The sequence below is a fragment of the Nomascus leucogenys genome, chromosome 4 (genome assembly GCF_006542625.1).
Source record: "Nomascus leucogenys isolate Asia chromosome 4, Asia_NLE_v1, whole genome shotgun sequence".
In the NCBI taxonomy this organism is placed as follows: Eukaryota; Metazoa; Chordata; class Mammalia; order Primates; family Hylobatidae; genus Nomascus; species Nomascus leucogenys.
In genome coordinates this window covers 127189907-127202509 of record NC_044384.1, presented here as the reverse complement: position 1 = coordinate 127202509, position 12603 = coordinate 127189907, and the positions used below count along the sequence as shown (strand labels likewise).

General features: G+C 38.8%; 1 protein-coding gene across 6 annotated transcripts in view; it reads right to left on the bottom strand.

The window, feature by feature from the left end:
* The window catches only part of THRB (thyroid hormone receptor beta), a 386080-nt gene that overhangs the window by 26723 nt on the left and 346754 nt on the right, over nt 1-12603 (bottom strand). For all 6 annotated transcript variants that reach the window (XM_030812255.1, XM_003256767.3, XM_003256766.3 and 3 more), the window contains 2 exons: nt 7284-7384; nt 1588-1735 (listed from right to left, as the gene is read on the bottom strand). In XM_030812255.1, coding sequence (XP_030668115.1) covers nt 1588-1735; nt 7284-7384 — 249 coding nt within the window. The remainder of the gene's footprint in view (nt 1-1587; nt 1736-7283; nt 7385-12603) is intronic.

The window sequence follows — 12603 nt, the reverse complement described above, 5'->3', positions numbered from 1 at the left end:
CAGTTACTAAAGAGAAAGAAGGAATGGTAATAATACCCTCAACCCCTTCCCAAATGCTTCCGGTGTGCCAGGGACTGTTGCATTTGATGAACATTATCTAATTTAATCTTGAAAACAACTCTACAAGGTAGGCGATGATTTCGCAGAAGGAAAATCTCGGCTTAATTCCAAAGGTCACACAGCTAGTAAGTGACAGATCTGGGACTCGAACAGAAGTTTTTCTGATTAGAAAGCCTGAGCTCTTAGAATCCCTCACAAGCAAGTAAAGGGCACTCAAAATTTATTTCCATATAGTCTAGATTAACACTGAGTTTTTAAACCTCATAGACACTCATATCTTAAACTTCTCAATAAAACACAAGTGGATATTCAATAATAAGTTTGTCATAGTGGCATATCTAAGCATTTGGCTCTAAGTCAATCATATTCACATATCCTTATCAGGCATATTGTTGGCAATGGCTAAAGGCCTTTAAGAGATAAAGATAAAGAAAATACTCAGCCAGAGGTGGGGATTAACCCAGGATTTCCAGCCTAACACCCTAACATAACCCTCTTCCTTTTTAAAGATTCTCCATTCCTCCTTTTTTAATGGGCAAACCAGAACATTTCACAGATTTTTTTTTTTTTTTCTCAGTGAAAGAACTCTGTTTCTCACATAAAATGTGAGTCATGATTATTTCTTTCATCAGGAAAAATCCTCACTGTATTTTCTTTTTTCTTTCTTAATTTTTTATCTTTCTTTTTCTTTTTAATTTTTAACTAATAGTTGGAATCTCTCACTGATGTGCAAAAAATTTATGCCAGTAGAAATCATTAATACTGATGCCTGGCAAAAGGGAGGCCACACATTCTGAATGACACGATTCTTATTTTTATGATTAGATTAATTAAAGTGACTGGTGTAAATCCCTCGCACAGTGTGGGGAGAAGAGACCCCAAGGGCTAATCTCGCCACCATATGCTGTAGCACTTTGAAAACTGGGTAGGACGACTTCAGCTCGGAATGTCTTTATTGCTAAAAATATAACAAACAACCAACTGCAGGATGACTCATGCAATAGCACTCAACTTTGCATTCTTCAGAAATTTCTGAACACGATGTTTTCTGCCAGCGCCCCATCTCTAAAAATGTCCATAAAATAAATTCCTGTCTTTGCTCTTGAAAAAATATTAGGACTAGTCCCTGAGGCTCTACCCTATGTGAACACTGTATAGAATGATACCTTATCAAGGAAAACGGACCAGACCTCTCATTTGTAATCTCTGTCTCCAACAGAGTGTTGCTAACAACTAGGCCTGCAAATGTGATAGGGATAATTTAACCGCGTTTCCTCCTCCATCATCCATACTTTGACAGTTAGGAGGTGGTATGACAGGGTAGGATGGAACTCACCCAGCAATGGCTCCCACCTCCCTTTCAGGGCAAGCCTGGATGTGGGGAGTGAGGGGCATATGCGAAAGTAAGGTATTCCCTTCTCTGTCTTCATAGGTTCCTGCTTTCTTTTCTGCCCAGTCGATCTCCTGGAACCAAACTCTCTCCTAATCAACATTCCTTGAATATGAAGCAAATGAAGATCTACTTACAATCTGTTGCCATGCCAACATAGATGCATTTCTTAAAGCGACATTCCTGGCACTGATTTCGCGTGACTTTGTCTATGACACATTTTCCTTCATATTTACAGGAATAGGATGGATGGAGATTTTTCTGAATGGTTCTTCTAAAGAAACCCTATATGAAAAACAAAGACCCAAGACAACAGTTTCATATTTTCTAGAAATCAATGATTCTGGAATTTTGTGTCCATATAACTATGAGATGAATCATTTTGGACCTTAACCTGTTTCTAGGCCTCTAGCTCCACATATTCAAATATAAGACAGTTGGCCCAGAAGGACCTAGAGAGTTCTAAATCTGAGCTGATGATGCCATAGGACTACAGAGTCAACACCTTTTTTTTGGTATTTATTCAAGGAAAAGAGGCTAGTAGGAACATCTAGTGCTTGTTTCTATTTTTTCTAAATATTGAATATAGAAGTAAATTATATTGTTCTATTTCATATAGTGCCATAATTGTGTTGCTAAATTAAGCTATGAGGAGTTTTGCTATTTTGTACTGGGTAATAAGAGAGCTCCAAGACCAAGAAGAAAGTGAAAAAAATGAAAAGACATGGATACTTGCAATATTTTATTAATTAAAAATTTAATAATTTACTAATTAAACCGATGTACTAGCTGGCTTCACGGATTTAGTTTAATACTTGTTTTTGAATCTTGAGACAGCCATGATCAGCTCACTTAGCCTTTTAAAAAATAGGACTCAGGGAGTAGAACACTCCAGGTTTTCTACCAGGTTTTTCCCCGTAGCTCATTGCATTGAGGTTTTCCTTTCATAACACTCTTTCTTTGGTATCTGTAGATACACACCTACAGGTTCAATGATTCTTCCTTTCTTAAGGCATGAGAGAGCACCTCTGTAGCATCTGGGGAAACTATTTAGTTCTAAGTTTTAGTGACTTAGGTAATATTCTCAAGAATGTGCAATACTAGAATTTTTCTGGACACGATCCTCAATTTGAGGCAACTGTCATCTGTATTGTAGAAGTTAATAACAGCAGTGAGCACTTCTTGTGAGGGCACATTGCTAAGTGCTGTGGAAACATTCAATATCCTTCTATCTTCCCTACAACCATGTAAGGGAGGTGCTCTAAATATTTCCATGGTAGGGATTAAAAAAGTAAACCTCAGACAAGTTAAATCACTTGCCCAAATCACATGATAAGTACGTGTGGGAACTTAAGGTAGGATGGAAACCACCCAGCAATGACCCCCACCTCCCTTGCAACCCAGGAGTGGCACTCCACATCTTACTTGCTTAACTGCTTATATGATGTATAATGAAGTAAATTTTACTGTATTACTTAAATGTTTTAGATGAACAGATTATAAACAGTCCTGTCCCAGCCACTTAAAAAGTTCATTTTATCTGTTGGTAAGATAACAAGGCAAAATCAGAGTTTTAAAATGTAAAAAAATTAAAAAAAATTTTTTTTGAGACAGAGTCTCACTCTGTCACCTAGGCTGGAGTGCAATGATGTGATCTTGGCTCACTACAACCTCCACCCCCACGGTGCAAGTGATTCTCATATCTTAGCATCCAGAGTAGCTGGGATTAAAGGCACGCGCCACCCCACCTGGCTAATTTTTGTATTTTTAGTAGAGACGGGGTTTTGCCATGTTGTCCAGGCTGGTCTCGAACTCCTGGCCTTCAGTGATCCATCCTCCTTGGTTTCCCAAAGTGCTGGGATTATAGGTGTGAGCCACCATGCCTGGCTAATTTTTGTATTTTTAGTAGAGATGCGTTTTTGCCATATTGGCCAGGCTGGTCTCGAACACCTGGCCTCAAGTGATCCGTCTGCCTCCGCCTCCAAAGTGCTGGGATTACAGGCATGAGCCACTGCGCCTGGTGGCAAAACAAGTTTTGATGGATGTTTTCTGCTAAGCCCTAAAGGGGGCTTCTAACTTTGCTAGATAAATGGTGGGAAATATCAGTTGACCTAGATTCAGCCCAAATTTTTATTATCCTGGTTAATGTTCTTTGGCTTTGATTATATACATATACCCTATTGCATATTCCTCCCTCAGACACAAAAGCTGTTTCTTATTATGAAAATGCCCAAGGTAGGATTTTATATTGGGCAAAGCAGAATAAAATAGAAAAACATCAGGAATAACTGAGACTAACAGACTTGATTTTGGGGTGTATATGCAAATCCCTTATCATTTCCAATGTTCAAGTTCTAACAGAAAACTGTCATATTATATTTGGGTTCTGTGTTCATAAGCACTTGAGTCCATTAATCTGAGTGATGTTGATATACTGTTATAAGATTCACTCAGTCACACACAGGGCAGTTGTTGGAGATGTCAGCAATGTTTTCCTGGGTGTGCAGGGTGGGCAACTCTTGCCAAAGCATGAATGTCAGAGCATGCCATGAGAGTGAAAAACAAGTTTCCTTGCAAACCTTGCTTTTCTCTCTGCTACCCTCTGACCAAGGAGGGCAAAGTAGAACTAAAGAAACCCAGAGATTCCTGGCAAGAAGATGTATGTCACAGACAGGGAGGAGAGGGGTAGGGTAACACGCCTCCTTCTGGAGGAAACAATAATTTCCTAGAGGTAGAAATACCAAAGTCCAAGACAGCCAGTAAGAATGCCGATGGCTTACTAGGATAGGAAGATTGTTAGTCTTTCTGAAGTTGGGTAGACCCTTGTCTCCCTCATACTCTGATGCTGACTTATGTTCAGGGGTGGGGTTAGGGCAAGGAGTACATTGACCAGTAAGACCACGCTAAACAGAGAATCAGGTGTGATACACCAGACACTCCAAAAAGTCACTCTGTTCACTTTTTATTGGGATGCATAAAATAATTTATACTTTGCTTATTTCCACGAAAGAGTTGAGATAGCTAGCTTTACTATACACTATGCCATCTTTTCTGTGGCCTATCTCTGATGACTTTTCTTGGGCACTTCATGGACCAAATCCTTTTAAAGATGTTGGCCTTTCCTTTTTTTTTTCTTGATATTTTTCTTGAAATGTTGGTCTTTCTTAAGCTATAATTAAAGTATATTTTGATGTATGATAAGGAACCACTTCATTTTAAAAAGTAACAGAAATTAACTCTTGGAAGTGGACTTGAAGATATTTAAAAGTCTACTTATTTAAAAAAAAAGTCCTTTTAGAGATGAGCTGACAAAAGAGATGCCCTGGGCAATAAATAAGGACATATATTTCATTGACGATTTGTTGGTAAGAAGAGGTCTTGCTTTTATAAATCAATATCAGACATGTTTCTTTGTATTCTGAGAACTATTCATTTTTTAGTACTTTGAGATGATTCACTGATCAATGTGAAAAGGAGATAACTCACTTTTCTAGTTCACTATTCGGGCAGCTATTGAAAAGCTTTGATTCTTTCTCTAAAAATAGTTTGCTGTGGGACAGTATCAACATCCTTTCTAAAAAAGATGTGTAAAAACTTGGATATCACAACAGACATGACATCTCCAAAAGATTTCACTCTTCTCAGGGTGAAAATTGGCAAAAAGGATTCTCTCCATACACATTGCAAGTATGGGGTAGAAATATTTTTAAATTACAGTTTGAATATAACAATATAGGAAACAATTAACCCTTTCATCTTTCACCACTCTTAAAAACCGTGTTTCACTTGAAAAATTCGTGTGTCTTTTTCCAAGATGCTTTGTCATTATATTAAGTGATCTGCACAAGTACCCTGGGAAAGCTCTTTTCTGATTTTATGATGAAGGCAACCCTAGAAACAGGATTCTGACCTGAGACAAAGGCACAGAGTCTGAAAAAAAATCTAGATTTTGCTACATGATTTCTTCTTTTAAGAAAACCTCAGCTGATCCAAGCTCCAAACATCCTGTGATCTAGGGAAAACAGGCTAGTTGATTTCTTGATCATCCTGAAGACATATGTGAGGCAGGGATATAGGTTAATAGGCTCAATTCTCTCTTTGTTTAAGTCAGTCACTAATAATGTATTGTCCCTGTAAGGCACATTCACTCTTTAGAGTCATTTCGGGGAATTAAGCATTAAATTGAATTCCATATTAAATGGAATTAGGATCTCTCTCCCAGAATTTGAAATTTCCCATTATGCGCTGATTTAGAAGAACCTCAGTGCTGCAACTAAGGTAGGGAAAGCCTTATGAATTGGGACTAATTTAGAGAAAAGTCTAGTTTGAATTATCGAACTTTTGGAATGAGAGTAGTTACCTAAAGTTATGCAGTTTTATTACTTTCAAATCAAGCCAGTAAAACTACTTTCAAAAGACTGTCTGCAAGTCTCTAATTAATAAATAGCCAGGACTTACTTGTAATTAGATTCACTAAATTCTCTAAGACATTATTTTCATAGATGTAATGGCAACCTTTAGCCCAGTCTTTGTTAAAGGACTACAAATTCCAGATCAAAGGGGTCTGGATAAATGAGAACATGTTACACCACATTCCAAAAAGCAAGTCTTGCAACCTTAGAAATTACCCCTTTCCAATGGATGTATTATCTCAATATTTTTTAGCAGCCTTCTCCTAAATGTTTCCTACTTTCACGTAAAAAACATAGGGAATTTGGATGGAAAATCTTCCATTAGGGAAAAGGAAAACACCTTAATTTGAAACTGAGCTAACATGTTGATTTGGGGGCTTTACGAGCAAGGGTAGGAACAAAGGGGGGCAGTTGGAGAAGGGGAAGAAGAGAAGAAGAGGTAAGGTGGATGAGAGAGGAGGGAAGGTGAAATGTTTTATACATTTAATACAATTTTTGCTTTAGGGTTTACATCTTCTGATAATTTCGTTTTAAATATAAGAGGTAAAAAAAGACAAGGTGTTTAACAAGTAAACAATTTTAAAATTGTTTACTTTAAATACTTCTTTATTTATGAAACATTAGCTGAACAGACACTAAATACAGCACTGGGTCAAGCTTTTTCCTTTATGGTAGATTTCATTTTCAAGGCTAGATTGTTGGACAAAAGATATTTTCCAGAAACCTTATCCGAATTTTGTTGATGAAGTCTTGTAAGTAGGCCAATTTAGGTTCAGTTTCAAGAAGTGAATGGACTGTTGATCACTGGTATATTCTTGTCAAGTATTTCCTGCAGATAGGACTATACAGCACAAAATTAGCTGATGGATGACCAGAATCTACTTAGTCACTGCAGGCTGTGCGAAAAGCCAACTTGGATAATTTCAGAACATAACTGAATCTAAATAGCCTCAAAGATATTCCCTACTGGAACCCTTGAAAATGAGCATATTCACTCAGACTAACAGCAGAAAACAGCCTGTGGTAGAGTAAACTCTGTCTCCTCCAACAGTGTAGATAAAACAAGAAGAGAAACAGTCATCTCTCGGGATGACAACATGGTAAAAAGGACCTATGCTTTTTAAACCCAAAGTAAGAGTTTTATTAATTTCTTTTTATTTTATTGATTCTCTTCCTGTTTTAAAAACACTTGCAGAAGTAAAGAAACCAGACATCACACTCATTTAGTTATTTATGATTAGGAAAAAAATTCAGTTCTTGAACATGTCAAAAATGAAGAGCACAACCAGACACCTGGATGATCACAGGCCATGGATGTTAGAAATTGGTTTTAATTTGAACTTAACGTTGCATTCTGGAAGAGCACTGGGAGGGGACAGGAGCTGGGCTAAGCTCCGTGCTTGTGGACCCAGGGCAGTTACCTTGCAGCCTTCACACGTGATACAGCGGTAGTGATACCCGGTGGCTTTGTCACCACACACTACACAGAGCTCGTCCTTGTCTAAGTAACTGGGGATGTACCCTGTGAAGGAAATAAAAGAAGGAATATTAAAAAATAATATGTTAACGTCAAAGAGACACTATAGCTAAGGTTGCTAGGCCAGAGACAAAATTGGCTTGCCAGGAAGAGGTGACAACAGTAAAGACTTAGTGAAACCAAAGAGTAAGAATTTTATACTCATAGAGTTAACACAGGCCCAGGATTTCAGAATGCCTTAGAAATAGCTCACACCTATAATCCCAGCACTTTGGGAGGCCGAGGCAGGTGGATCACCTGGGGTCAGGAGTTCAAGACCAGCCTGGCCAATGTGGCAAAACCCTCTCTCTACTAAAAATACAAATAATTAGCCGGGCATGGTGGCAGACACCTGTAATCCCAGCTACTCAGGATGCTGAGGCAAGATAATCACTTGAACCCGGGAGGCAGAGGTTGCAGTGAGCTGAGATTGTGCCATTGCACTCCAGCCTGGGCAACAAGAGCGAAATTCTGCCAAAAAAAAAAAAAAAAAAAAAGAAAGAATGAAATAGCTGTGATCACTTGCTGTGCAGGTGGGAATGGCAGGAAGGCTGTAGAGCCAGTGACTCAAGCAGAGAGGCCAGGATTTGACCACTGTGAGTTCTAGATAACACAATTTATTTAACAAGGCTTATTTCAAAACCTGTTTTCAAAAGATTTGATCCACTTTGGAATCACAGTACCATGCAAAAAATTCAGAAAACTTCATAGCTGGAAAGGTCCCGGGAGATGACGAAACCCTTGTAAGGTGAAGAAACAGGCCTGCAGAGGTTTGGCCTTCCTCAGGGTCACCCTGGAAATTACAGGCAGGACTAAAACCCCGGTCTCTTGATTTCTAGCCCTCCAGTATAATATGCTGGTCTTTTTCTAAAAATGGAGAGTTGACTTTAAGTAGAATGAATTTTGCCACCTAAAAAAGTTAGGTAAACTTGTGATATTATGATATGCAGTCCAACAACACTGGATAGTGTGAAATGACAGAGGTTTTGTTTATTAAGAAAAAAGGAAAATCCAACTATGATAACTCTCTTTTTTAGTGAGCAATGAGTTTATTAGTTTTAATTCCTTGACCCAGAGGAAGCTAAAAAGCACAAAAGCAGAAGCCTCCTGTTTCCCTCCTGTCTTTGCTCCTTCAGCTTCCTGTGGAGAGGATGCCCAGACACAAGATGCTGATTCAGGAGGGCAGGTTCATTCTCTCCTGTATCAATGGTTTACCATTGATAAATTATGTGACACACACAATCACACAGCTTCACATAAGACCAAACAATCAAAATGCGGCAGGATTGGTTGGGATGTGAAGAAGGAAGAGGCTGAGAAATAATCCTTTCTCCCTATCATGGTCCTTATGAAGTTTTTTGACTCAGTTCAGTAAAGTCTTCTTTGTTACAATAAAGATTAGCTAGGTTGAAATGACTGATGCATTACTGTGTATTTTACCATGACATTTCATAGACCTTTTATTAAACTAGGTCACTGAAGTCTTGCTTTTCAGAAAAAAGCCATTAAGGAAACAGAATGAAATAAACCATTTTCATAATTTCTTAGAAATTATTTTGCTCAAACTTTAATTTAGAAAAATGTTCCTTCTTGGGAGGCAGATAATTGACTTGAAAGTGAGGTTTAGTAATGTACAGGATTATATTTTTAAATATCACAGCTTTTCTTAGTTTACTTTTTCATCATGCAAACCATGATTCATCTGTTGAGTTCACTGCAAGGATTTCAAAACTCTTGTCAGTCATTTTTAAAAAGGGAATTCTGGGAAGGATCTGGGCAGAGAAAAAAGGGAACTGGAATGCTTTGTGCGTTCATTCAGTCATTTATCTATGAACTCAGAAAACATTTATTTAGCATCTACATGTGCTTAGCATTGTTCTAGGTGCTGAAAATGTAAAAAATGAGTAAGACATGGTTTCTTCCTTTGGAAACTCATAAGCTGAGTTCTGTTTCTGTAGCCTTGGTCATTCCTCAATGAGAAAGAGAGGTGAAATGAAGGGAAGAACATGAAAAGATGCTCAACATCATTGCAGGGAAATGCAAATGAAAACCACAATGAGATACCACTTTACACTCACTAGTATGGTTTTAACAAAAATGACAGTCACAAGTGTTGGTAAGGAGGTGTGCTCACGTGCTTTTGTGTGCATAGAGAGACCTACTTATAAAACACAAAGTAACTTTTAAACCGCAAAGTAACTCAATTAGGGAAACAGGCACCTTCCTGGTAAAGGCAGATGGAATATACAGACCCGTACTGTCAAAAAAGCTACATCTTGACCTCTTATACCTCGAGGTTATACACAATTAATCCAACAGAATGAAGACTTTCAAGTTCTTGGTATCAAGTACGGAATGCAGAGATAAGGGAAGAAGAGGTACAAGTCATTTCTGTATAATCTCAGGTATGAGAACCAATTGTGATACAGTTGAACACTGTTGTACTTGTGGGACATGACTTGGGAGGGGTCAAAACAAGGTGTCCAAGAACATTAACCAGAGTTGGGAAGATGCAGGTAGTTCCCCCTCACCTCATACTCCCCCAACCTATCTCTTGAAACCTGCTGGCTTTATCTTTTGGCATTGGCAGCCGGACCCTGAAGATTTATTCCTACCTGTAGTTCAACAATTTATGTAGATGGTGTTTAAGGTTCTTGTGGAATCCAACAATAATTCAATCGGTGACTGGAATGGACTCCTTTCATTTAATGACTGCTAGGCTGAGAGGTGGTGTGCTTTACTCTCTTATTTCTCCTAGATTATCTTCTTCATGGGTGGAGGTGATTAAATGTCTTTAGTTAAATCATCAAACCTTCTACAGAAACATCTACTTAAGTTGGTGGCAGCTGCTTACATGATCATACTAGTGCACCCCACCCCTTGCTTTCTTTTCTTTAACATATCAACTCTGAACCATCTTATTTATCCAAAACAGTCACCACAGGCAATGATACATCAATCATTATGCCTAAGTCTATTATTCTTCATTAAATAACTTCCATCAGGGAATAATGTCCCACACATAGTGACTAGGTAGGTGAGGATTCTCTTAAGGTTACTGAACATGATTGACAACATTACATACTAACCAATTCTCCTAGAGAACTTAACCATTTCTTGCTGTTGTATTTCCTGTTGTATTTAAGTGTCTCCATCATTTTCCTTTGTCATACTCACCAAATGAGTTACACAATGGTCAATATGCCAAACTAAGGAAAATGCACATGTGTCACTAGTTTTGTTGACAACAGTGGACACTAACGAGTGTCATAATGTCAGTGTTGGGTTCTGCGTAGAAACAAATACTACAGACACAATCCTGGAAGCTACAACTGTTCATCTCAGGAACTGCATCTGCTAGTTGTCCTAGGTGACTGCTAAAGAAGCCTGGTCAATAACCCTCCAGAAAAAATTAAGGTCCATGACAATATATGATAGTTCAAAAATGATATATTTCCCCCAGCTCTTGTCTGCTCAGATGTATTATTTTTCAGATTAATACATTATGCTGCCACTTTATCAAGCATATTTTTGTAAAAGCAAACTCCATCTGTTTGTTCAACAAAGGACTTGAGATTTTTTCAGTTGACATTTGGCAATGTCTGGTTAATTGCTAAGTATTATCTTGCATATCTTACAGTTAATGCTATTTAAAAAATATTCTCTGAGGGACTTGTCATGTAGAAGGGGAAAGTTTTGTACATTTGCACTACAAAGCATGCAACAGGTAGTAAGCTTGGCTTCTTGGTTGAAACAGATTCAATGCTTTCTTCCCTATGGGCAAGATCAGAAGGCTGGCTAGTTTAATTCTTTTGAGTGAATTATAACAGCATCTCAGGTCCCAGGAGGAGAAACACTGGTTCCTCTTGTCACTTTGGCAGATACATGGCCCTTAGGGAATAGAATATAAAGCAGATTAATCTTGAAGGTAGATCTAAAATATAAGGTGCTGCCTAGGAGAGCAGATATGTAGCAGCAAGTGAGAAGAGCTGAGTTCAGAGATCTTTTCCAAACTGGCAAATCTTACCATCTGTATAAGACCACTTGCCTAGCAGAATCAGTCCTGGCATCTTAAGGGAGGGGCTGTGATTTGTGGTAGCAGGAAATACTTTGAGTAGCTCAGAGAAGTGAAGAAGTTCCATGTTGCTGATTCATCTTGTGGAGCTATCAACTCAGAGCCAGTAAGTATCTGATCTTGGGACGGGATAGAGGAGGAGACTATATTTTGTCACCCTTCAGGAAGCTAAGTCACTAGCATGCTTAGTCACTCTTCTGATTTTATACTGAACCTCCTCAGTTCATCCTGCAGCTCAGACCTGATGATTTAAGCTTGTTTTCCCCACCAGCACCTTCCTTATGTATTTCTTTACATACTTAAAAACCTTGAAAGGCTTATCCTTTAGCCTTTCCCCAACATACGAATCCTGATTCCTTTTATATTTAATTCTTGGCATTACGTACCAAGCTTTATATCATGTTAATCTTTAACCCTGTGATAGACACTATATAAATTAAACCATTTGTTTATTTAACAGCAGGTATGGGTGTACTGTGTGGAAGACACTTGGTACAAACTTGAAACAGCATTAACTTTGGAGGCCTTCATCCATTGCCCTCTGCAAATTATTAGCAGAGCTGACCCAGGGGCTCCCACTTCACACAATCTTTCCTCAGAACATCCACTGTTTTCCCGCCCTCCCTACCCCTGCTTGGAATCTTGGGGTCTCTTTCTTTACACTTTGTCCTCTGGCTGGCTGGGCCCTGTTGTTGGGGGACAGCAGACAATGGCTTGCCAGGCTTTGAACACTGAAGCACTGGTGGGCGGAGGAGGGCGAGCAGGAGGACCAAGTAGAGGTGTCAATCTAGAAAAGGGGATGAGGATATGATGCCAAAGGACCTGGATTCTCATTGGAGGCTTTAGTGCAGAAAAAGGGACAACATGAGTTTTGGATCACTTCTTCTGACTCAAGAATTCCTGAAACTAAAACATATTTTTAAATTACAATTTTTTTAACTTTTATTTTTTGAGACAGGGACTCACTCTGTCACCCAGACTGGAGTGCAGTGGTATGACCATGGCTCACTGGAGCCTTGAACTCCTGGGCCCAAGCAGTCCTCCCAGCTCAGCTTTCTGAGTAGCTGGGACTACAGGTGCATGGCCACCACACCTGGCTAATTTTTAAGTTGTTTTGTAGAGATGGGGTCTTGCTATGTTTCCCAGGCTG